Consider the following 27,532-nt stretch of genomic DNA (forward strand, 5'->3'; position numbering starts at 1 on the left):
CCCCTATGATTCTGATGTTCTTTTTAATGACTCACTGATTTTTCTAATTCTTAAATCGTGCTGATATGCTGCTTTACCTCATCCATCCTTACCGTGGTGGCATCCATTTCAGATTGCATCTCAGTTATAGCGTTTTTTATCTCATCCTGACTAGCAAAAGCCAGAAGTAAAAACTTCTTTTATCTCCACAGAAAGGGATTCTAATCTATTTTGACCCCAACTAGTATTCTTATAATTGTGATTCTAAATTCTGGTTCAGACATCTTGCTTGTATCTGTGCTAAATCCCTGCTTGTCGTTTCTTTGTACTCTTTCTTTTGGGGTGAATTCCTTCATTTTGTCATTTTGAAGGAAGCAAAGGAATTAGTAAGGAAAAAAATTAAAATTAAAAACAACACACACACACACAAATCAAATAAATGATGCTAGATCCTAGATGTGTTTTGGTCTGGGTGTTGAAAGGGGCTTTATAGATTAGAGAAAAAAGGGAAAAAGAAAAAAAAAGAAAACGTTTGAAAATTTGAAAAAAATGAATACAATGAAATAGAATAAAATGAAATGATGGAAGTAAAGTAGAATTTGAAAAATTGACAAAAAAGTAAAAAATATAGTAGAAATTAAAAATATTTTTAAGAAAAATTGAAAATAAAAATAAATTTTTTTCTTTATTCAAGGAAAAGAAAAGAAACAAACAAACAAACAAAAGAAAATTGAATAGATGGACCAGTGAACATCCTGAAATATGATTGAAATTACACTGTTTTCCCCTAGAAGTCAAACTATGAAGCACTTTATAGTCCATAAACTAAGCAGGCAGAGAGACTTGTATTGTTCCTGAAGAGCAAGGTTGGCCCAGTTGGGTGGGGCTCAGTTTAACAGCTCCGTTCTCCACTAGAAGGCGCTGCTTAGCTTACTAGGGTGGATTGTTGTGGTGCTTTTAGGTATGTATGTGCATGAGTGGGAAGGGTGAAAATGGTGTCACCCACCTACCCAGTCTCTAATATCAGAACTCTTTTCTCCCCAGTCAGCAACCACGCACCCGTCCTTTGTCTGCAGCTTCTGTCCACTCCCTGCTTTTACACTGTCTGTGACCAAGCCATCAGGTTGCCACACGGCACCTCCCTCCTGAGTGTATTCTCAGATACTGCTGTGTTTCCCGACCCCTCACTTATGAGGGACTGCCTTTTTGACCCGTTCTGACCCTCTGCAGGAGGGTCTCACCAAGCAATGGCTGGGTGCCGGCTGCACCCAGGAACGTTCGCGGGATTGTGCTGCTGCTGATGCCCAGAGACTGTGGCTGGGTGCCAGCCCGCCCCAGAAAAAGTTAACGCGATTGTGTAGCAGCAGCGTTTCAGGGATTATGGAAAATCACAACATACGTCTGGCACCAGGCTTCACCCTTAATGATCTTGTTCCAGCACCAGTGAATGTGGTTGTTCTCTGGGGTCTGCTGGGACCCCTGGGGTCTGCTGGGGTGGTCGCACAGACTCTACCAAATGTCCTCCCAGCAGGGGAACTGACTCTCCCTGTGTGGCCCGAAGACTCCCCAGACTTTACTCTGCTCCTGGGGTTTCACCCTTCCCACCAGAGCACTGCCAGGTACCGAGCTGCAAAGTTTTAGACTCGGCACTCCCTCTGTTTATAGAGTCTTAATGGAATTTAAACCCTCTCCTTTCTCCCTTTTTTTTTTCAGTCCCTATGGCTGTTTCCACTTTTCCACTTTCTCTCTAGCTGCTTTTGTGAGAGGTGCTTTTCCCATACTCTCCCCCTGTCTCCATGTTCTCTCCGCAAGCAAAAACAGCTCCCTGCCCTCCGTCACTTCTCTCTCCCCTAGTTAACTTCTCCACGCCACGTACCTGCTGAGTTCTGTGGTTCAGTTTGTGCAGATTGTTGTGTTACTCTTCAGATCAGTTTTCTAGGTGTGCAGGATGGTTTAGTGTTGATCTGGCTGTATTTCATGGACGCAAAACACAAAAAAACTTCCATGCTGTTCTGCCATCTTGGCTCCTACGTTGGAACTTTCGAGATATCTTTGAGTTATAAAGTTCTTGTTTAGTTTCACTGAGGGCAGAAAACATATCCTATGATTTCATACCTTTAAATTTGTTGAGACTTGTCTTATGACCCAGCACTTGTTTTCAGTTAGGGAATACCTAAATTCTAGATTCATCTAGAATTACCTTTACTCTTCCATTGAAGTCTTAGATTGTTACAAAGAGGACTGTCTTCTAAAATGCTAAGAATTGCTTATGTTCACTGAGCATATCGAATCACACTAACCACATTTATATGTATAAGCAACCGTTCTGTGACATAAGATTTATTATTATACTTATTTTATATAGATGAAACTGGGGAACAGAAAGATTAATTAAACTCCAAGTTACATAGATGGTAAAGGTGGGCTGGAAAACAGAAAAAAAATCCATAGCGATAGAAAGTAGATTAATGGTTGTCAGGGATGAGGATTATAGGGATTGACCGCTAATAGGTATGGGATTTTTTTGGAGTAATGAAAATGTTTTGGAATTAGTGGTAATGGTTGTACAACTTTGTGAATATACTAAAAACCACTAAATTTTGTTCTGTAGAGGGGTGAATTTTATGGTCTGTGAATTATTTCTCAAAAAAAAAAACAAAAACAAAAAAACTGAGATTCTGACCCAGAAACTGCTTCATATATTCCTTTTTCATTCAGTAGACCTTTGAGGTTGGAACAGGTTCAGTATTAGAAGTAAAATCTCATCAGAAAGACTATAATTTAGAGATATATCCTTCATATGGCCTATTGCAAATGTTCTGGTTTTTCAGTAATTCAGGTACTCCCATGTATAAATGGAATTACATATTTAAATTTATTTCATTTTGAGTATATTCCGAATAAGATTAGAAAGTTAAATAAAGCTCTGCAAGTAGGCCCTCAAATAAAGGATAGCTCATGGTGCTTGTTAAAGGCCTGTGATGCCATCTGCCCTCTCTCTTTTAGCTAACTTCACCTTCCAACCTCAACTTTAAAGTCATTTTTTTCTGGGAAGTTTTTTCTAATCTTCCAGCCTTATAGAAGACTGTTCCTGCCCACAACATCCTGTGCGTAAAGTAACCTCTTCCCCCAATGGGGGGCTCAAACTCATGACTAAAGACTGGGAGTTGCATGCCCTACCGACTGAACCAGGCAGGTGTCCCACTTCTGTACTTTTTATCACACTCAATAATTAATTTTTTCTGTCTCCCCTGTTTAAACCAAATGGGGGCTATGTTTGTTTTTTTTTGTTTGTTTGTTTTAATCTTAGCATTCGCATTATCTTTGGCATTTAGTGTGTGTGTTCATTAAAATGAAGAAATAGGAGTAGGATCTTTTCTTACATTTGCTTTGGGCTACAAATCTTTAAAAGATACAGCCCTACCATTTGGATTAGATTTCATACCTAAATTGTTTGCCAGTGGTTGTCATTATAGTAAAATGGAATTGGAATTTCACTGAAATCATTGTCATGCCTGGTCTTTAGAGAATTACAAGAGAGTACATAGTATTTTGCAGATGGTGTCATTTCAGAAATGTTATTATAAGTGTTGGATTTGAGCTAGAATTTCTATTTTATATGGAGGGAGCATTAAGACAGCATTTTAAGTGATGTTATAAGTTTTAGAGATCACTTACAAATATTTGCATCAGAATGGGATTTTTAAACTTTTCATTCCAGTTTGCTAATCTAAAATGAGCTATTTAGAGAATTATCTTTTGAGTAAATGTATACCTTTTTGTGTTTAAAACTACCGCTTCTTTGTAAAGAAATTCAGTAGACATTAGTGTTGGTAATCAGTTAACCAAAAGTCATATAATGGGGAATAACGAAAAATGATACATAGACCTTTAATTAATTAATTATTTTTAAATGTTTATTTATTTTTGAGAGAGAGAGACAGAGTGCGAGCGGGAAGGAACAGAGAGAGAGGAAGACACAAAATCTGAAGCAGGCTCCACGCTCTGAGCTGTCAGCACAGAGCCCAACGTGAGGCTTGAACTCACGAACCACGAGATCACAGCCTGAGCCAAAGTCGAAAATTTAACTGACTGAGCCACCCAGGTGCCCCTGAAGTACAACTTTTAAATATTTTTCTTTTATACTGCTTTTTGAGCCCTATTTAAGAAATCTCTGCCTCCCCCAGCACATGAAGATAGTATCCTGTACTTTTGAAGCTTTAGGGTTTAAACTTAAAATTAGGGCTGTGATCCATCTCAAAGTAATTTTTTTGTATATGGTGTAAAGTGTTGTAGGGATTAAGATTCTTTTATATTTTATGTTTAGATGTCCAGTGTCCCTTATCTTCCCCACTGAATTCTGTTTACACCTTTGTAATAAATTAAGTAGCCATACATATGTGAGTTCATTTCTGGACCCTTCTCTATTGGCCTGTTTGTGTGTACATTAATATCATATTGTCTTATTTATAACTGTAGCTTTATAGTAAATCTTGAAATCTGGTAGTGTAGGTTCCTCTGGTAGCGTAGATTCCTCAGTGTTACTCTTCACGATTGTCTTGGCACAGCAACATGTCGGTGAGGACGTGGAGAAAGAGGAACCCTTTTGCACTATTGGTAAGAATGCAAACTAGTGCAGCCACTCTGGACAACAGTATGGAGGTTCCTCAAAAAATTAAAAATAGAACTATCCTGTGATCCAACAATAAAAACAATTAGTATTTATCCAAAGGATACAGGAGTGCTGATTTGAAGGGGCACATGCACCCCAATGTTTATAGCAACACTGTCTACAACAGCCAAACTGTGGAGAGAGCCGAAATGTCCATTGACGGATAGATAAAGAAGATGTGTATATATATACGCTGGAATATTACTCGGCAATGAAAAAGAATGAAATCTTGCCATTTGCAGCAATGTGGATGGAGCTAGAGTGTATTATGCTAAGCGAAATAAGAGAATGATAATATCCTATGATTTCACTCATGTGAAATTTAAGATACAAAACAGATGAAAATAAGGGAAGGGAAGCAAAAATAATACAAAAACAGGGAGACAAACCATAAGAGACTCTTAAGTACAGAGAACAAACTGAGGGTTGCTGGTCAGGTGTTGGGTGGGGGCATGGGCTAAATGGGCAAGGGGCATTAAGGAGGACACTTGGGGCGCCTGGGTGGCGCAGTCAGTTAAGCGTCCGACTTCAGCCAGGTCACGATCTCGCGGTCCGTGAGTTCAAGCCCCGCGTCAGGCTCTGGGCTGATGGCTCAGAGCCTGGAGCCTGTTTCTGATTCTGTGTCTCCCTCTCTCTCTGCCCCTCCCCCGTTCATGCTCTGTCTCTCTCTGTCCCAAAAATAAATAAACGTTGGAAAAAAAAAAAAATTAAAAAAAAAAAAAAAAGGAGGACACTTGTTGGGATGAGCGCTAGGTGTTATATGTAAGTGATGAATCACTAAATTCTATTCCTGAAATCATTATAACACTGTATGTTAGCTAACTTAGATTTAAATTAAAAAAAAAAAGATTGTCTTGGCTCTTCTAAGTTATTTGCTTTTATAAATAAGTTTTTGAATCACTTTGTCAATTTATACCAAACTAACCTAGACCCTGCTCTTTAAATTGGGATTGCATTGAATTTATTTTTTTATTTTTATTTTTTTTATGTTTATTTATTTTTGAGAGAGAGAGAGAGCAAGCGAGTAAGCATGAGCGGGGTAGGAGCAGAGAGAAGGGGAGACGCAGAATCCCAAGCAGGCTCCAGGCTCTAAGCTGTCAGCACAGAGCCAGTGCAGGGCTGGAACTCATGGACTGCGAGATCATGACCTGAGCCAGATTCAGATGCTTAACTGACTGAGCCACCCAGGCACCTTGGGATTGCATTGAATTTAACAATATTGAGACAATACTGAGTTTTCCAATCCTTGGACGTGGTATATTTCTCCATCTATTTAGTTCTTAAGTTCTCTCAGCAGTGTTTCACAATTTTCAGTGTAGAAATCTTGCATATTTTATTAGATACCTAGGTATCTTGTTTTTGATACTGCATAAATAGTATTTTTAAATTTCAGTTTTCATTTGTGGCTAGTGTGTAGAAATACAGTTGATTTTTGTATAATGACTTTGTATGCAGGGCCTTGCCAAATTTACTTATTTAAAAATTTTGTAGATTATTTTGTATCTTTGGTCATGAATGATATTGGCCTGTAATTTTCCTTTTTAATAATCTCATCACTTTAAAAAAATAAATCAGAGTTATATAGGCACGATTGATTTCATATTTGAAAGTCGGCCATTCTAATTCATTCCATTAACTTAAAGGAGTAAAACCATATAGTCATTTCAGTAGATGTAGAAAAAGCATATCACAAAATTAAAAACCTATTTGTAATTAGTTACACTTAAAATTTTTTTTAATGTTTATTTTTGAGAGAGAGACAGAGCACTAGTGGGGAAGGGGCAGAGAGAGAGAGGGAGACACAGAATCTGAAGCAGACTCCAGGCTCTGAGCTGTCAGCACAAAGCCTGATGTGGGGCTTGAACTGTGAGATCATGATCATGACCTGAGCCGAAGTCAGACACTCAACTAACTGAGCCACCTAGGCGCCTCTCAGTATGCTTTTAATTAAGAACAGAAGTGAACATCCTAAATCTGATAAAGGATATTTACCAGGAACCCCCTTCCCCCAAAATAACCTACAAATAACATCATACTTGATAAAAATACCGACCTCATTTCTTTTGAGTTTGGGCAGAAGACTGATGTCCATAGGAATATTTTAAAATCTTTTTTAATGTTTATTTTTGAGAGAGACAGAGAGAGACAGAGCACAAGGGGAAGGAGCAGAGAGAGAGGGAGACAGAATCCAAAGCAGGCTTCAGGCTCTGAGCTGTCAGCACAGAGCCCGATGTGGGGCTCAAAATCACAAACCGTGAGATCATGACCTGAGCTGAAGCTGGACACTCAACTGACTGAGCCACCCAGGAGCCCCTACATAGGAATATTTTAAAGCCAGCCCCATAAATCTAATCATCCTATCAATAGTTCTGGCAATTAGCCTACAAAACAATGGAGAGAAAATATCAGAATGCATAGTCCATAGCAGTTTCATAAAACTTTTACTTCAGTAATATAATTGTATACTGGATTGGGATTTTAAATGTATATGTTAATGTGCTTTTATAGTCAGAATACTTAGGAGCCCACTGTCCTAGAATATTGAATCTTTGAGAAGTCTACCGATTGCTTGAAACTTCACTTAAATGAAACTTTTGCAGTTTGTTTTATTGAGGCTGTTTTGTGACAAATTATTTTTCCTTACTAGTTTTACTGAGGAAGGCTGTTGTCTAATTTATAAACAATAAACTGCACTTCAGGGGCACCTAGGTGGCTCAGTTGGTTAAGTGCCCTACTCTAGATTTTGGCTCAGGTCTTGATCTAGTGGTGTTGAGATTGAGCCCCACGTCAGGCTTTGCCGATCCTGCTCGGGATTTTCTCTCTCCGTCTCTTTGCCCCGCCCCCGCTGGCTCATGTGTTCTCTCTCTCTCTCTCTCTCTCTCTCTCTCTCTCTCTCTCTCTCTCTCTAAGTAAATATTTGAACAAAAAAAGGGGCAACTGGGTGTCTCAGTCAGTTAAGTGTCTGACTCTTGGTTTTGGCTCAGGTCATGATGTCCTGTTTCGTGAGATTGAGCCCCGCATTGGGCTCTCTGGATATGGAGGCTGCTTAGGATTCATTCATTCTCTCTCTCTCTCTCTCTCTCTCTCTTTCTTTCTCTCTCCCTCTCCTTCCCTTTCTCTCCCTCTCTCTCCTTTTCTCTCCATCTCTCTCCTTCTCCCCCTCTCTCCTCCCCATCTGTCCCTCAACCTTGCATGTGTTCACTCTCTCTCTCAAAATAAATAAATAAACTTAAAAAAAAGTTTCTCCTTCCTTCTTCCTCTGCCCCTCCCCCACTCATACTCTCATGCTCTTAAAACAAAAACTACAATTCTTTGAGGCTTGACAGTGCAATAATCACAAAATAAAGAACATCTCCATCATGCCTGAAAGATTCTGTACTTTACCTACTAGCCCTAAGAAACCACTGATCTACCTTTCTTGTTTGCTTTATTTTGTTTTAAGGATAAATGAATAATGAATTAAACAATTTTAAAATAAACTATACTTTTTAGAATAGTTTTAGATTTACAGAAAAACTGAGAAGATAACTATAGTTCCCATAAACCTGTACCCAGTTTCTCCTATTATTGACATCTTTTGTTAATATGGTACGTTTTTCATAATTAATGAACCAATATTATACATTATTATTATGTAAAATTCATAATTTATTTAGGTTTTCTTACTTTTTTCCCCAGTGTCCTTTATCTGTTCCAGGATTCTGTCAGATATCTTATTACATTAGTTTTCACGTCTCTTTAGGCTCCTCTTGGCTGTAATAGTTTCTCAGACTTTTTTTTTTTTTAATGTTGATTTTTGAGAGAGAGAGAGCGTGAGCAGGGGAAGGGCAGAGAGAAAGAGGATCCAAAGCAAGCTCTGCGCTATCAGTAGAGAACCCGATGGGGGGGGCTCCAACTCACAAACTGTGAGATCATGACCTGAGCTGGAGTTGGAAACTTAACCGACAGAGCCACCCAGGCACCCATCAGATATTTTATTTTATTTTATTTTATTTTATTTTATTTTATTTTATTTTATTTTATTTTATTTTATTTTATTTTATTTTATTTTATTTTATTTATTTTTTAACGTTTATTTATTTTTGAGACAGAGAGAGAGCATGAATGGGGGAGGGTCAGAGAGAGGGAGACAAAGAATCTGAAACAGGCTCCAGGCTCTGAGCTGTCAGCACAGAGCCCGATGCGGGGCTTGAACTCACGGACCGTGAAATCATGACCTGAGCCGAAGTCGGCCGCTTAACTGACTGAGCCACCCAGACGCCCCAGATTTTTTATTTTAATAAACTTGACAGTTGGAGGAGTACTGGTCAAGTATTTTGTGAGATGCTCCTCTGCTGGAATTTGATCTTTTCGTTATGATTAGACTGGGGTTACTGATTTTTGGAATTGATTTGCTCTTTTTATAAGAAAGAACATTCTAAAAAGTGGAATAGCCTTCTTAAGGCTGCAGTGGCTGTTTAAATGGCTTTGAGATTGAAAAAATGGTCCTGAAACATTGTGCAGTGTCTGGCACAGTATAAATAACATAATGAAAAAAGAGCCCTGGACTAAGTATAAATGCCTCTTTTTTTAGTATATATTGAGAGCACTGTTTTATTTTTGCTTGCTCCATAGAGACCCTTCATTTAAGTTTTTAAATCCCCCTTTAAAAAAAAAAAAGACATTTTACCCACATGTTCCTAAATTCATCTTAAATTATATCTATAAAATAAACTTACTTAGACCTTACATCTAATGACAGTTTTAGAGACAAATTTGCAGAATTAGGATTAATTGAAGGTATGGCTTTCATCAATGAAGAGTATTTTTGTAAGGGTTGTTAGGAAAGAAATAGAGCCACCTTGAGATTTCTCTGAAATCTTCTTTCCTAACGTATCACTTAGAAAATTTCACTTTTTCGCATTAACTGTGTTTCATTAGCTTCATCCCAGTGCTACTTTTCTCTGTTGCTAGCAAAATTAAATCTTTTCCTTAAACAAGAGTTGGCAGAAAAAAATTAGATCTCTACCAAATTTTGGAAAGGTTAAGGATTAGGATGAAAACATTTGTTCTCTAAAATTCCTTGTGATACAACAGTGTCATTATAGTGGAGATGTTTGCTTGGGAATAAAATGTTAATTTCATATTGGAAAGTTGTTTAAGATTTAAAATAAATTGTTAATTTTCTTATAATATCCTTGAGATGCTGACATGGAAGAAAATTAAAACTGTTGGTTTTCAGGTCCTTTTGTTAGGGGCATTGGGTAGGAGAAAAAATTTTGGTCTCACAGAGATAGAGGTGGTTATTCAACAGCCTAGTTGCTCACTGTTTTCAAGATTGTTTTAACTATTTTAGATCCTTTGCATTTTCCTGTAAACTTTAGAATCAGCTTCTCATTTTCCATTTTTTAAAGGCTGTTGGGATTATGATTGAGATTATGTTTAACGTGTAAATTGGAGAAAATTGATATCTTAATACTGATTCCCCTTAATTTAGTATATGGTATATTTTTATATTTATTTAGATTTTCTTAATATTCTTAAATATAGAGTGTTTTGGTTTCAATGTAGAGTTCTTACACATCTTGTTAAGTTTATTCACCATATGTGGAATTTAACATTTTTGGTTTTGTTTGCTTCTGGTATTTAGAAACGCAGTTGATTTTTGTATATCGACCTTCTGTACTGAGACCTTGCCAAATATACTAGTTCTAGTAGATTTTTGTTTGTTTGTTTATAGTCCTAGTAGATTTTAAAAATTCGTTTCTTAGGATTCTTCTACATGAGAAGTCGTGTCATCAGTAAAAGAGAACAGTGTTTTGTGTGCCTTTTATTTATTTTTCTTATCAGTATTGCACTGGCCAAGACCACCAATACCATACTGAATAGAAGTGGTGGATTGAGGGCATCAGGGTGGGTCAGTCAGGTGAGCGTCCAACTCTAGATTTTGGCTCAGGTCATGATCCCAGGGTCATGGAATTGAGCCCTGAGTTGGGTTCTGCACTGAGAGCCTAAGAGTCTCTCTTCCTGTATCTCTGCCCCTCACCCCCACTTACTTACACACACACTCTCTCCCTCTAAAAACAAAAGTAAAAAGTAAAAAAGAAGTGGTGGGTTGGACATCCTTGCTTCCCCCCCCCCCCCATTCTTTGGAGGAAACCATTTACTTTACCATTACAATGGTGACTATAGATTTCATTGTACATACTGTTTATCTGATTGCTACATTTTCCTTCCATTTCGGGTTTACTAGTTTCCTTAGAGTTTTCATCATGAATCTGTTGAATTTTGTCATATACTATGTTTATATATTGAGATAAACTTACGTATTTCTTTTATTCTGTTAATATTCTGGATTACATTATTTTATTTATTTTGTATGATCTAACCTTTTATTCCTGGGATAATCCCCACCTACTTATGAAGATATTTTTATATTTACAGGGATTTGATTTGCTAATACTTTGTTAAGGAATTTTGAGTCTGTGTTGATGAGAGATAATTGATCCACAATTTTCACTTTATTGTAATGTCTTTGTTAGGTTTATGCTCATCTCATATCATGAGTTGGAAAGTCTTCTTTGTCACTTAAAAAAAAAAAATGTCTATTTTTTTTTGAGCCAGGGGTGAAGAGCAGAGAGAGAGGGAGACAGAGAATCCTAAGCAGGCTCTGCACTGTGAGCACAGAGCCTGATACAGGGCTCAAACCCATGAACCATGAGATCAGACCTGAGCCAAAATCAAGAGTCACTTTTTTTAAAAAAAAGAGTTTAGGGGCACCTGGGTGGCTCATTCAGTTGAGCATCCGTCTCTTAATTTTGGCTCCGGTCATGATCCCAGGGTCATAGGAAGTTGGGTTCAGTGATGAGCATGGAGCCTGCTTAAGATTCTCTTTCTGTCCCTTTCTGTGTGTGTGTGTGTGTGTGTGTGTGTGTGTGTGTGTGTGTGTGTGTGTGTGTACATGTTCAAATATATATTCGGCTCAGGTCATTCAATATATGTGTGTGTGTGTGTATATATATTATACATGGGGGGCACAGAGAATATATCTATAATCGCAGCATTAAATCCTTGTTTTCTAACTATAACATCTGAGTCATCTTGGATTGGAGCCTGTTTTCTTTCTTTCTTTTTTTGAGTATGAATTATGTGTTTTTATTTCTTTGCATTTACTGTTTTTTTTTTTTATTATATAGTAGACATGATGGAGAAAGTATACAGAGACTCTGGATTTTGTTGTTCCTCCAAAGAGTTTTTTGTGGCTGAGAAGGCAGTTACCTTGGCTTGATTCAAACTCTAAACTCCCCGTGTCCTGTAGTAGCTCAATTGTTTCAAAACCCAGCTGCTACTTTTCACTGGGAATCCTGAAGTCTTCCCATCAATCCTCATAGGTAGTTTAGGAAATCAGCTAAGGATTTGGAGATGTTTTATGTTTTAAATGCAGATTTTCCAATTCACTTTCTTTGTAGCTTCTTCTCCATAATCTTTCTAATTGTTCTGTGCCCTGAACTTTGTCCTCCAACTCAAGTCAGTTAGGTTGTGGGCTGCCAGAAACCAAAGTATGGTTGTGTTTCATGCAAAAAATTACAGACTGGAAAACCTCACTTTGCTATTTTTCATTCAAGGATATAGTATCTTTCATTTTGTATTTTCTTACGGTCTGTGTTCAGGTTCTTTAAAACCTGGAGGCTGGGTAGGTAGTGCAACATAATTTCTTCTGCCATTATGGCCATGTTACCTTTTTTTGTTTTTTTTTTAAGTTTACTTACTTATTTTGAGGGGGTGGAGAGGGGCAGAAAGAGAGGGAGAGGGAGAATCCCCAGCAGGTTCTGTTTGGAGCCCAATATGGGGGTTGATCTCATGAACCATGAGATGATGACCTAAGCTGAAATCAAGAGTCAGGCACTCAACCAACTGAGCCACCCAGGTGCCCTACATTTACTTTATAGAGTCCAATCAGTGTTCAAAATAGTACTGCGTATATTGTTTCTGGCTTTCCTTTGAATGATTCTAGCATTTTACCTTTAAGTATGTATTTTTAAATATAAAAAATATTTCAGAAAAACATATACTAACATTAGTTATATATGGGTGGTATGATATACATAATTTTCACTTTGTTCTTGTTATTTTCTGTGCTGCCTGCTTTACAAATATACATTTTACTCTTTTATGTGAAAGAGGTGGTGGGTGTTTTTTTTTTTTTAAATGAAAACTATATGTACTATTTACTAATGAAGAAGTACATAGTTCCAGTGTTGCTTTATAAAGAGACTTCTTCTCAAACATCAGTTTGCTTTTGACTAGGGTCTGGGGACTAGTTATAGCTTTTCTCTTCAACATGCTGTTTTAGGCTTTCTGAAATAAGACATTTGGGGTACATGATTTAGTGGGATTCTTCCTTCTTTGGCCCATTTTTTCCCCTCAGGTTTTCATATGATATATGATTAGAGAATATAATATAGAGGCCAGGATCACACCTCTTTTACATTTGGGGGAGCATTTGAGATACTTATTTGCACAGCTCTTTAATTGACATAATTAATACACTTACTTGTATTAATTTAGTATTTGTTGGATCTGTGTCAAGCTACTGGAAAAATAGGAAAATTAGATATGGCTCTTGCCCTTGGAGAGTATGCCCATTGGTAAGGAAATTGCCAGTATTCCTCTATTTTTTATTTAGTGACACTTTCCTGTGGATTAACCTGAAAATACCAGTACAAAGTAGTATTATGAATCTTTGGGATTGCCTTGCCAGAGAAGTGGAGAGATGTGATCCTGAGATGAGTTTCAATACAGTTTTCCTTGTCACTTCTTTGTTACTCTTAAAACATTGTAGTTCTTGGGGCGCCTGGGTGGCACAGTCGGTTAAGCGTCCGACTTCAGCCAGGTCACGATCTTGCGGTCCGTGAGTTCGAGCCCCGCGTCGGGTTCTGGGCTGATGGCTCAGAGCCTGGAGCCTGTTTCCAATTCTGTGTCTCCCTCTCTCTCTGCCCCTCCCCCGTTCATGCTCTGTCTCTCTCTGTTCCAAAAATAAATAAACATTGAAAAAAAAAATTAAAAAAAAAAAAAAAAACAACATTGTAGTTCTTGTGGCCCTCCTATTCCTCCTAGGATTCTCCATCTTTAGTCTTTATACTCCCAGGAGTTTGATTCATTAAATGAAGTGAATGTGAACCTCAGTTTTTCCAGGTTACTGTCCAATAAGTGAATTATAATTTCTTCAGAGTCTAATCTTAGTTCTGTTAGGGCCCAAGTGAATATCTGCTTTCCCTTTTGTGAATTAGAAATGTCAACATAATTGATTGTTTTCCTCCATCTTTTCATTTTCCTCAATTCTTAACTATATACTCCTTACCTGTGCTCTTAATTTGAGAGATTGTTATCTGTTATTAGAGAAAGGTGTTTCAACAAACTAGGGGCTATATATCTTAAAATTATTATTAGTAGAACCATTGCAGATATTTCCCACTGACTGTAATTGCAGTCCTCTGTAGAAAAATGGCTTGAGAACCCAGTGTAATATGTTAACTAAGTGAATCTTTTTCCTTTTCATTTCAGTTGGAAAGACATCCTTGATCACCAGATTCATGTATGACAGTTTTGACAACACCTACCAGGTATTTTATTTTTGCCAATTTACTGATTGTCTCTATTTTGTGTTAGAAGTAATATTTAAGGACTTTTTAAAAGTTCACATTTACATAAAAGCACTTTTGTAATCTGTAAAATGTTTATAAATACAGAGTATAACTGATTTTGCTCATTGTCCTCAGTCTTTTCACTTGATTTCTTTATCTCCTCTTCCAAAGTCCTTTCCAAAAGATTATTGGTAATTACCATTTGGGATAGAGGTAGAAGTGATTGTAGATACTCTGTTTTGTGGTTCAGGCCTAGGATTATCTGACCTTTTGATCTACACTTAAAGTCAAGAATAAACGAGTAATGTAATTAGAAATCATTAACAGAAGGAGATTTTGGAAATCCACAAATGTGGAAATTAAATAGCAAATTCCCAAATAACCAGTGAGTCAAAGAAAAAAAATCACAAAAGAAATTAGAAAATACTTTGAGACAAATGGAAAAAAAAAACCGAAACCACAACATACCAAAATTTATATGATAACAGCTAAAGCGGTGCTGTAAGGAAAAGAAGAAATACATTAAATCAGTAATTTAACCTTCTACTTTAAGAAATTAGAAAAGTAAACTAAACCTAAAACAAGCAAAGGACACATGATAAAGAACTGTTATCCCAAACATACAGAACTGTTAAAATCTCATAGTAGTAAAGAATTAACTCTTTACATTTTGACATGTTTTGATAGATGTGTATACCTATGAAGCTACCACCACAGTCAAGATTAAGAACATTTCCATCATCCTAAGAAGGAATTTGTTTTTAATTAAGCATTTTATTAACAACCATAAATATCATAGAACAGAAATGACTCATCCATAAATCTGACATTTTAGAAAAGTCTCTTAAATAAAAACCCAGTTAATATGTACTGTATATATTTTATTAATCTTTTGAATATCTCAGAAATGGTTTAGCTACTTCATAAGACATGAGAAAAGCGAGTTTAAAAATGAAAAATAGCTCAGTCAACAAGAGTGCTTCAGTTTCTTTTGGACTCCTTTATATCATATATCCCCAATTCTCTAGGTCCCTACAACTCTATGGCTTATAGGCCTTACTTAGATGACCTTGTCTTTTGTACAGTATCTTGATTCTGAGCAATGCTCTGTCTCTTCTCATCAGAAAAACTACAAATACAAGTCTTAGAGACTAACAAAAATATTGATGTCATTGAGCCATATGTGGAAAATTCCTGAAAAGTGTAAGCTTAACTGTTTGGGAGTAGACCCAAATACCATAGGCTAAAAAATCTGAACTCGGGTCAGAGTCTTGGGCTAAAGACTCACTAGCTAGAGCCTATTTAGAGTTCTCTGGATGTTTCTAAAGGATTTTGTTACACTCATGGTCTCAGTGAAATTAAGTAGATCTTTCAAGCATATATTAAAGTGCCATTGCTGTTTCTTCATGCTGCTGTTCAGTCAGACATATATAAGGGTAGTGATGTTGACATAAATATAGTGATATTGATAGAATTTGACAGATAGGGAAGGATTTTGATTCTTTGTGGAAAAGTTGTTGCTAATGAAGCTAAAATATTGTACTTTGGCATTAACAGGAGACGTTTATTAACAATGTGAGTTACAGGTTTTTATAACAATTAGGTACAGTTCTAGATATTCTTTTAGTTTAGCTCTAACAGGAAAATTTGGACAATGTAGTACCCTAGGTCCTTATTTAATGAAATCAGCTTGACAATATATTAAGTATTATCTTTGAATATGAAGAATTGACCTTCTGTAGTTAGCTGCCAACTTAGTTATCAGGTGAAGAGTTCTTCAGTGAATCATTTGAAGATTCCCCTATACACCCCGTCACACACACATCAGAAAGACTTCTGAAATGACTAATTAAAGAGCTAGTCTCATTGCTAGAAATTTATTATTGGGCTTATAGGAGCCATGTGTAATGTATGTATCAAACTTAGTTTAAGTGAAGTTTTATTTTACAAAAATGATAAACTTTAGTTAATAATTCATGTTCTCTGTATGATTCCTTTGCACTTACTTCATTTCATTTAAAAAGAAGGAAACTGGCCAAAAGAGTCCTTAATTGACCAAAATTTGGGCAGTATGTCAAAGTGAAAAAAAAAACAAACCTGTTCTTTTTAAGTAGAGCGTCTGGAATTGATTCTCTTAAAGTTGCTCTTCTTATTCACCACTTATTTTCTTTATCCAGTTATAAACCCACAGATTTTTCTTTTTTTGTTTATTTCTGTTTTAGATTCATTCGTTTATTTGAGAAAGATTATATTGCTCAGACTAACTTCTGAGATTACTTTGAATTTAGAGGGTTTCTTATTCCAAAGGCTGTTACAAAGTGACAATCAACATAAATTCACCTTCATGGTAGACAATGAGGCTATCTATGCTATCTGTCGTGGAAACCTCAATATAGAATGCCCAGCCAACACTAAACTAAATAGGTTGATAGGTCAAATTGTGTTCTCCATCACTGCTTCCCTCAGATTCGATGGAGCCCTGAATATTGATCTGACAGAATTCCAGACTATCCTGGTGCCTTATCCCCACATCCACTTCTCTCTGGCCACATATGCTCCTGTTATCTCTGCTGAGAAAGGCTACCATGAACAGCTTTCTGTAGCAAAGATCATTAATGCATGCTTTGAGCCAGCCAACCAGATGGTGAAATATGATTCTCACCATGGTAAATACATGGCTTGCTGTGCACCTGGGTGGCTCAGTTTGTTAAGTGTCCAACTTCAGCTCAGGCCATGATCTCACGGTTTGGGGGTTTGAGCCCCGCGCCAGTCACTGTGCAGACAGCTCAGAGCCTGGAGGCCACTTTAGATTCTTTGTCTCCCTCTCTGCCCTCCCCCACTCGTCCTCTCTCTCAAAAATAAACATTAAAGGGGCGCCTGGGTGGCTCAGTCGGTTGAGCAACCGACTTCAGCTCAGGTCGTGATCTCACAGTTTGTGAGTTCGAGCCCCGCATAGGGCTCTGTGCTGACAGCTCAGAGCCTGGAGCCCGCTTTGGATTCTGTGTCTCCTTCTCTCTCTGTCCCTCCCCTGCTCATGCTCTGTCTCTGTCTCAGAAATAAATAAACATAAAAAAATTAAAAAAAAAAACATTAAAAAGAAATAAAAAAAAAAATACATGGCTTGCTGCATGTTGTACTGTGGCAACATGGTTCCCAAAGATGTCAGTGCTGCCATTTCACCATCAAGACCACGGGTACCATTCAGTTTATGGACTGGGGCCCCACTGGCTTCAAAGTTGGCATTAATTATCAGCCTCCCATTGTGGTATCTGGTGGATACCTGGCCAAAGTACAGCCATGCTGAGCAACACCACAGCCATTGCTGAGGCCTGGGCTCACCTGGACCTGATGTCCTGATGTATGCTAAGCATGCCTTTGTTCACTGGTATGTGGGTGAGGGCATGGATGAAGAAGAGTTTTCTGAAGCCTCTGAGGGCATGGCTGCCCTTGAGAAGGATATGAAGAGGTTGGTGTGGATTCAGTTGAAGGAGAAATGAAGGAGGAGAGGAGTACTAAAGTTAAAAATATCACAAAGGTGCTGCTTTAAAGTTGTGCTCTGATCAGTTTAATTTGTATGTAGCAGTGTATACTCTTTATATACAATTACTGATCTGTGCTTTAAAACATAATGCTTTGTTACAACCCACGCTGTCCATTTCTCTGATGGATTTGAATAAAGTATTTGTCTTAATTGGAAAAAAAACCATAAATTCAGGGTTGTATAGTTTAAAATACTGAAATGTTTAAAACAGCTTAAGTGAATTTTTCTAGGAAGATGGTGGTGATCAAATACATCCTTAACCTCTTTAAGTTAAAGTTTTAAATTATTCTACACAAAATTATACTTTGTTATATGGAAATAAAATCTGCACCCAACTCCCACCCCTCCCCCCCCCGCCCCACTAATGGGACTACTTTTCTCATCCAGTGTTTGATTTCTTATTTTTAAATTTTCTTTAATTTTTAAGGACTCTTTTTTCTCCTATCAGAAGTATTGTCATTTTATGGGAGGTAGGGGGAGAACAGTTCCTTTTTTTTCAAACTGTGCTAAGAACACTTAATATAAAATCTACCTCCTAATCAGATTTTTAAGTATACAATACAGTATTAAATATATGCACAATGATCTCTAGAACTTGTTCACCTTGCATAAGTAAAATTGTATGCCTATTATAGCGACTCATTTCTGAAATAGATTCTACATACTTTCTGTTCTAAGTAATGTGGCACAAAGATATCTAAGAGAAAAGTATACATACATACATACATATACACATACATAAATATATATAAACATGTGTAGTAATGGGATGGTTACCTTTCTAAAATGGAACCCATATCAGCGTCTTGCTTCTGGGATCCTTTGCCTTTCTTCATTGTTTTTACTTATCTCTGTTAGTCAGTGTTAGATAGACTCTTCTTTAACTTGTCCACTCTTTTCTTTCTTTATTCTAGTCTTTGCCTTTCTCAACACTTATTCTTGATTTATTTTCTCCTGCTAGGGAAAGCAGCAACTAGGCAACAGAACTTTGTATGTTTGGACCACAAAGGAAGCTGATTATCATTGCTTGGTACAGAGGAAAACTTGTTTTCCTTACTTAATTACTTTTGTGTAGGAAAACTCATGTTCCTTGAAATCATGATGTTGAGGGGTCTCGACTGTGTATGGCATCAGAAAAGGTGATAAACAGTTATGTAGGAAGGAAGTCAGACAAAATAGTAGTTTACATCTGCAGTATTTTATAAAATTGCTATTGGGGCAGATAAACACTGTTCTGAGTGGAGAGCATCCAAGTATAAATATCCAAACTACAGTTATCATTATTATCTTGATGCTGATGTATTAGGTAAGTCATTATTCAATCTTGAATTGTGTGCTCCCACAGTAAAAGTACTCAGTTTAATTTTTTGTCTTTTACAAAGTAGACTTTCCTTACCCAGTGAATTAATTAACACTTAAAATAATGCGAAGCTATAAATTAAGATATGTGGGAGAATTTTCTCTAACCTTTGGTTTCTTCTACAATTATTGCCTTCTGCATTTCTATAAAGAAGATGAGCAAGAGGCAGCACTGATGTCTCATCCCTCTTTTATGAAAGTTTGAATTAGTTCCACATCGGTAACATTTAAGATCCTAGAATAGCTGATAATGTTTAGTTTCCTAGCCATTCTTTCTATTTTTCCTGCTGTTGGCTTAATTCCTGTGGCTGATCGACTTCTTTGCCATTGTAGCTCTGCTTGGAATAAAATTAACTGAAAAGAAGAGCAGGCAGGAACAGGCTATGCTTTTCAGGTTAATTTTGACCTTTATGAGTTCAGTGTATGAATGATGTCCCAAAACTAGGACAGTACAGTGGAAGGAGGGGATTATTATACATTTTATCATAAAGTCTTACTTTGTACTAATTTTAAAAACATTTATATGTGTTGACTGTGAGATCTGAGAATGCATATTTTTGTTTGTAGCTATTAAAATTATTTTTGGCTGTTTATAATAAACATAAAATAACATTGGTAAGTGATATGAGAATTTTTTTCATGTAAAAGAAGTTTAGAGGTAAAGTAGTCCTGGGCTTGTGTGGCAGCTCCATGGTCATCTGGGACTAAGATGCCTTCTAAATTTAATCAGATCTCATTCATATATGACTTCCTTGTGAAGGTTGCTTCATGGTTACTGAATGGTTCCTGGAGTTCTGGGTGTGGTATCCATATCCAGGCAGGAAGAAGGAGAAAAGGAAAAATACCAACAGTGCACCTCTCAACTGAGCCAACCCCATTTAAAGCATAAAGACTGGAAAATGTAGTCTTTTTAATGGGAAAAGTATGGATTTAAATAAATGTTTGATTTTTTTAATAAGGAAGAAGGGGAAAATGGGATATTTGTCTAGACAATTAGCTGCCTCTACCACATTATCTGATTAAATGAGGTTCTACTAATGAGATTTCTTAAATGTAGCCCTATACCATTCCTGTATATTTTTCAGGTTTGTCAATTAGATGCTTTTGCACAATAATTTGAATTTATAAGCCCATTATTCCCAGCCTATAACAGAATAGGATACACACTTTCAGATTAAATGTCATAAGATGGAATTAGAGAGAGAGAGAGATATACTTGTAATATGTAGTCACATAGTTTAGGATAAAGGAGAACGCTAGCTTGCTTGCTTGCTTGCTTGCTTGTATGCTTGTTTGCTTTCTTAATAAAAGTCGGTATATAATTGAAATCTACAAAGCACTGCTCACAAAAAAAAAAAAAAAAAAAATTAAAGATGACTTAAGTAAGTGGAGAGACATCCCAGGCAAAGGGATTGGAAGACTTAATATTAAGATGTCAATACTAACTACTCAAAGCAGTCTACAGAATCAGTGCAATCCCTGTCAGATTTCTACTGCCATTTGTGTAGAAATGAAAGAGTCAGTTCTAATTTACAGAAGCCAAAATAGTCTTGAAAAAGGAAAATAATAATTGGAAGACTAATACTGATTTCAAAAAAAATTTTTAACAGTTATTTTATTTTTGAGAGAGAGACAGAGACAGAGACAGAGTGGAAGCAGGGAAGGGGCAGAGAGAGAGAGGGAGACACAGAATCCAAAGCAGGCTCATGAGCTGTGACATCATGACGTGAGCCAAAGTTGGTGCTTAACCAGCTGAGCCACCCAGGCTCCCCCACCCCCAATTTCAAAATTTACTGCAAAGCTACAGTAATCAAAATAAAGATAGACATATAGGCCAGTGGAATAGAATTAAGAGTTCATTAATAAATGCATATATCTATTGACAACTGGTTTTCAATTAAAGCACCAGGCCCAACCTATAGAATGGGAGGAAATATTTGAAAATTACATATCTGATAAGGGCTTGATATCTAAAGTATATAAAGAACTATAAATCAATAATAAAATGACACACTTAATTTTAAAATGGGCAAGGGAGGGGCACCTGAGTGGCTCAGTTGGTTGGGCATCAGACTTCAGCTCAGGTCATGATTTCATGGTTTGTGAATTGGAGCCCCACGTTGGGCTCTGTGCTGACAGCTCAGAGCCTGGAGCCTGTTTCGGATTCTGTGTCTTCTCTCTCTGCCCCTCTTCCACTTGTGCTCTGTCTCTCAAAAATAAATAAATGTAAAAAAAAAAAATTAAAAAAATAAAAATGGGCAAGGGACTTGAATAGACATTTCTTCAGAGAGGATGTACATATGACCAGTAAGCACATGAAAAGATGCTCAACATTATTAGTCACTAGAGAACTGCTAATCAAAACCACAAAAAGATTCCATTTCCTACCTTCTAGGTTGAGTATTATATATTTAAAAAGAGAAACTAACAGATGCTGACAAGGATGTGGAAACATTGGAATCTTCATACATTGCTATTGGAAATTTAAAATGATGCTACTACTGTGGGAAGACAGTCTAGCATTTCCTCACAAAGTTTAAATAGAATTATCATATGGCTTAGCAACTCCACTGTTAAGTATATACTGAGGAATTGAAAATAGGAACTCACAGTAGCCAAAGGATGGAAACAACCCATGTCCAACAGTAGATGAACGGATAAAGAAATTTTGGTATATCCATACATTATAATAAGTTATTGCTTAATGGGCACAGAGTTTTTGTTTGGGGTTATAAAAAAGTGTTAAAAACAGATAGTGTTGACAGTGGTACATCATTGTGGATGCAATCACTGCTGTGGAATTGTACACTTAACATGGTCAAAATGTCACATTTTATGATACATATTTTACCACAATTTAGAAGTAAAATCTGTCTTAAAAAAATACATGAGTGTCAGGGACGCCTGGGTGGCTCAGTCTTTTAAGTGTCCTACTTAGGCTCAGGTCATGATTTCATGGTTTGTGTGTTTGAGTCCCACATCAGGCTCTGCTCTGACAGTGCAGAGTCTGCTTGGGATTTATTCTCTCATTCTCTCTCTCTCTCTCTCTCTCTCTCTCTGCCACCCATCCCCCCTTCCCCGGCACATTTGTGCTTTCTATCTCAAAATATATAAATAAACTTAAAAGAAATTATATATATGTGTGTATATATGTGTGTGTGTGTGTGTGTGTGTGTGTGTGTGTGTGTGTGTAATTATATGTATATATAATTTTAAGTTTATAGATTTTATATTATTTATTTGTATAATATATAATGTTTATATTTTATATATACTTATGTATATGTATAAAATCAGTGTCAGTAGGTTCATCAGCTGTAACAATGGTACTGCTTTGGTGGGGGATGTTGATAGTAGGGGGTTTTATGCATATGTGGGGGTAGGGGGTATGTGGAAAATCTCTGTACCTTTCAGTTTTGCTGTCAACCTAAAACTACTCCCAAAAAGTAGTATTTTTAAAAATGGTTAAGGTGATTAATTTTGTTATGTGTATTTTACCACAGTTTAAAATTTTACATATATGTGTGTGTGTGTGTGTGTGTGTGTATAAGTATAAATATATATAAATCATTATATATTGGAAAAAGCTGGGCTTTTACTCTTAGCTCCATAGCAAAAGCTTTGTTTCCCTAGACAAGTTTTTTAACTTCTCTGAACCCCAATATTATTAACGATAAAAGATTAAAATAGGGATGACAGGGGCGCCTGGGTGGTGCAGTCGGTTAAGCGTCTGACTTCAGCCAGGTCACGATCTCGCGGTCCGTGAGTTCGAGCCCCGCATCAGGCTCTGGGCTGATGGCTCAGAGCCTGGAGCCTGTTTCCAATTCTGTGTCTCCCTCTTTCTCTGCCCCTCCCCCGTTCATGCTCTGTCTCTCTCTGTCCCAAAAATAAATAAATGTTGAAAAAAAAATTAAAAATAAAATAAAATAAAATAGGGATGACAATAGCTACCCTTGCAGAGATGTATGAGGATTAGAGATGGTCATGTAAAGGGCCTTAAAGAATCCCTTACTACACAGCACATGTTCAGTGGTGGAAGCCATTATCACTAAAAATTTTGGTCATTTATACTTAGCTATGATATGTTTATTAATTATTTCTTCTAATTATAGAAGTCATAATTATCATTTGAACCCTAAACTGCTGACTGCCATTAAACTATTATTATTATTTAATTTTTTTGTTTTATTTTGTTTTACAGGCAACAATTGGTATTGACTTTTTATCAAAAACAATGTACTTGGAGGATCGAACAGTGAGTAATGTTTTCAGTGTGCAATTTTCTGCAGCACTCCAGGATAGAAAACTGTGATCAAAGCTGTAATCAGTAATTGTCATCGTAAGAAGTTCTTAGTAAAGTTGACAAAGTTAGTGTATAAGCTTTGAGAAAAACTGTTATTACAGAGTGGTAGTACTTAGCATTCTGACTTAATCCCCAAGTAAAATGCAAAGGGGAGAGAAGGCCAAGTTATTGGAAAGCCCTGAAGGCCCTAGGCTTGCTAAATAAAATATGTAATCCTGATTTGGAAAAATGATAGCAGATAGCATTGAGATAATGAAGAGTATTTTCATCAAGAAATTAGAGCTGCTGGGGCGCCTGGGTGGCGCAGTCGGTTAAGCGTCCGACTTCAGCCAGGTCACGATCTCACGATCTCGCGGTCCGTGAGTTCGAGCCCGCGTCGGGCTCTGGGGTGATGGCTCAGAGCCTGGAGCCTGTTTCTGATTCTGTGTCTCCCTCTCTCTGCCCCTCCCCCGTTCATGCTCTGTCTCTCTCTGTCCCAAAAATAAAACGTTGAAAAAAAAAAAAATTAAAAAAAAAAAAAAAAGAAATTAGAGCTGCTAAAGACTTTTTGAGTGCTACTCTTGAAGCATTCAGAAATATTTCATTTGAATATCACATCATTTGTGAATTTCGAGATTTAATTTGTCAGAATATGATGTATACCGAAGTGACTGTGAATAGAAGAAGTAATATGTATTTATTTGTTGGATTTAGACACCTGTCTTTTGGAATGCTCCCTTTAAGCACAGTGTATTCCAGCCTATTGTCTCTGGAAGAGATTCCTATCAACTAAGCAGTGACTGTCTTAAATGCATTATTTCAGGACCTAGACCCAAAAAAACATTATTGTGCTTCTAATATTATTTCCTAGAAGTGTGTGGGTTTTTCTTTTATGTTTTAATGTTTAGCATGCCATTTCTTAAATTTTGAAAGCTTAGAAATTGCTTTGTAATAGTACAGTACTACTTGTTTTCAGGCTTTTCTTCCTCAAATGTAGATGTGAAAAAGTAAGAAAATAAAGAAATTTTTATGTAGAGTTGCAAAAAGATATTTTTCCTTTTTTGTTGGGTTATGTACAGTGTTCTGGGAAGAAACATGTGGGAGAAACATAAGCACAGTAGTCAAAGACCCAATTTCTGGACTCAACAGAAAAGAGATGCTTTTAACTTCAGAGAGGCTTTCAGAGAAGCATTCACTCCTTTACTCTGATAGCCAGGGCTGCTTGTTGACATTTACTTTCATTTTTCCCTTTTATGCTCACTGAACGTCAACAGAATCTACTTTTTGCTGTCTGGAAGGCATAAGATTCAAAGAGAGGTTATAGGGAGTGAAAAAAAGGGAGCTGTATTTCTGATTCTGTGAAATATTCCCCTATTGCCATTTTTAAGTCATGTACCTTCAGAGCAAATTTTTAATACTATTCTCTTTTGAAAAAGGAAAGGAGTTTTGTGTTATTTTCATTCTTCTCATCCCTGCAACCTTTTGCATGAGTCTACTTTTTACCTCCTTCCCACCTTCTCCCCTTTAAAAACATTTCTTTTTTCTTTTTAGTATGAGTTTGGTTTTTTTTTTTTTTTTTATTTATTTTTTCCCATCCCACAGATCAGGCTGCAGCTGTGGGATACTGCGGGTCAGGAACGTTTCCGTAGCCTCATTCCCAGTTACATCCGTGATTCTGCTGCAGCCGTAGTAGTTTACGATATCACAAGTAGGTATTTTGCAACGGGTTGACCTTTCTTATTTTTCTTGCTTGTTTGACTGATTTTGTTGTTAGGTACGATTGCAATTATGGGACACAGCAGGTCAAGAGCGGTTCAGGAGCTTGATTCCTAGCTACATTCGTGACTCCACTGTGGCAGTTGTTGTTTATGATATCACAAGTGAGTGGGGGGAATTATGCATTTCTAATCTTCTTTCAACCTTTAGCTTAGCTGCATGCATGTTCTTGTCTTGTGCTTGTTTTCTATACTAGCATGTAAAAATGAGTTTTGTCATAGCAAACCTTATAGACCAGCTAGGTCAGAAATATTTGCTTTTGTGTTTGTACCAATATGCTTTATTTCCACTGTGCCAGGTTTTTTTGCCATGGAAATTTTCCTTCAGATCTAATCATGAATTCTCTCCAAGGCTTTCTTAGTATCCTGTTATCCCTAAGTCACACCATAATTATGGTTGGAAGAATGTCTCCTTTTTCATTTAACTTGATCTCAGATTTCTCTAAAATAAAATAATCTGCATTTAAGCCTCTTGCCAAAATTTTCAGATTCTCCAAGGCTCTCTGTTGAGGCTATTAAAAGCTTCTGCTAGCCAACTTTTCTCTGCTTTCCACTTCCAGCCATCCTCTCTCTAGAGAAGGCAGAGAAAACATGTAATGTGCAGTTTTCTATTAATCATTTTCATTTGAATCACATCTGGATTCTGTGACTGACTTTTTTTGCTAACAAATTACACTTTCATTTCTCTCCAAAAAGAAATTTTAAATAGGAGACTAAAACAAGTGATGATCTTCCTTTTTCTTTTCCCTAAAGACTGAATAATGTCTTTGGCATTTTAAGTGCCTGTAAATTTCCCACAGAACATGGTGACTGACAGGGAAATGCTCTCTGATTAAAATTGTCTTTGTAAATTGGTTTATTATATATATCAGGCAATATTAAGCCATCATTCCATATAGTAGTCCATAATTTGTAGGAAAACCAGAATAGTGTCACATCTTAGACTTATTTCAAAAAGAGTGTTACATATACAAACTATTGATTTGCGTTAGTGATACTATACATTTTTGTATATCTGCTAGAAGTCATACCTACTTAATAATTGCAATGGCAGAATTATAAGTTATAAGTTTGCATTCAGAGACCTTTGGGGGGGTGGGGTATGTGCTATATGCAATCTTTCTTTTCTTGAAGCTTTACTTTGGGTTGCTACTTGTTTAAAACAATGTATGTTCATTGTGCATTGACAAGTTTTGCAGCTTTAAAATGTTTGTGCTTACTTTAACCAAATCAAGTGAAACCTGGTGTCTTTTTCTTTAAAAATGCACATGTGGTTAAAATATTAGTAAACTGTTTTCTGGAGCTGCTATAAAAAGTGTTTAAGTATTCTACTTAGAATTGGGTACTAGGAAAGATGGATTTTGTTACAAGTGATTCTGGTGCATTAAACTAATAAACTTCAAGTTAAAGTGATCACAAACTGAACAAGCCGTGCAAACAGTGGTGTTTAAAGCTATTTAAAGCTTTACAAATTTTCTGGATGTATTGGGATTTACTGGCTGACATACTTTTGGAGATGCTTTCTTTGTCATGTTGGGTATGTGTAAGTAAGCAAAAAAACGTTGTGGCAATGTGACACCATGTTATCTGCCGTAGCTGTCCGTAAATTTTAAAACGCTTTTTTTTTTTAATTTTTATTATATATGGTACATTGCATTCATTTGGTCATGTTCAAAATTTTTATACTATAAAAGGAACCTTGAGGACTTTATTTTTGTGATTTGTCACTGACAGTTGTACTCAGATAAAATGGAGTTATGTTGCAGGCACATTAAAAGTGGGTCCTAATGTGCCACCCCCCCTCCAACTTCCAGGGTTTGTTTTTGTTTATTTTTGTTTTTTTAGTCTGTCACTTGGGGAGACTTTGCGGTAACACTAATCTCTCTGTCCACCCTCCTATACCAGATGTTAACTCATTCCAGCAAACTACAAAATGGATTGATGATGTCAGAACAGAAAGAGGAAGTGATGTTATCATCATGCTAGTAGGAAATAAAACAGATCTTGCTGACAAGAGGTATAGAGTGATTTTGTATGTGTATCAAATGTTTGATTTCTTCCTTAACCTGTTATTTTTATTACTAAAGAATTGTTTTGAAAGGAGACATGTTTAATTCTTAAGTTTATATCCCCCTTTTCTTCAGTGTGAGAACCTGAAATATAAATGTAAACATTGAACATTTCCTTAAAGGAAAATGAGTTTTTTTGTTTTGTGTAAGCCCGTGTGTAAATAGTTCTTGTGCAAGATTGTTAACGTGGGGGGAAACAAAGATTGTTTACACACGAAGCTGGTAACTATTT

General features: G+C 36.6%; 1 protein-coding gene across 2 annotated transcripts in view; it reads left to right on the forward strand.

Annotated features, from left to right (window-relative positions):
- Nucleotides 1-27,532, forward strand: part of RAB6A (RAB6A, member RAS oncogene family) — an 87,155-nt gene that overhangs the window by 31,093 nt on the left and 28,530 nt on the right. Inside the window, exons 2-5 of one of the 2 annotated variants that reach the window (XM_019811842.3) lie at nt 14,195-14,253; nt 23,376-23,429; nt 25,059-25,164; nt 27,137-27,248. In XM_019811842.3, the coding sequence (XP_019667401.2) occupies nt 14,195-14,253; nt 23,376-23,429; nt 25,059-25,164; nt 27,137-27,248 (331 nt within the window). Of the gene's footprint in view, nt 1-14,194; nt 14,254-23,375; nt 23,430-25,058; nt 25,165-25,230; nt 25,337-27,136; nt 27,249-27,532 lie in introns of both variants that reach the window. The other variant, XM_006936957.5, reaches the window with a different exon arrangement.

Source organism: Felis catus, chromosome D1 (genome assembly GCF_018350175.1).
Source record: "Felis catus isolate Fca126 chromosome D1, F.catus_Fca126_mat1.0, whole genome shotgun sequence".
Classification (NCBI taxonomy): domain Eukaryota; kingdom Metazoa; phylum Chordata; class Mammalia; order Carnivora; family Felidae; genus Felis; species Felis catus.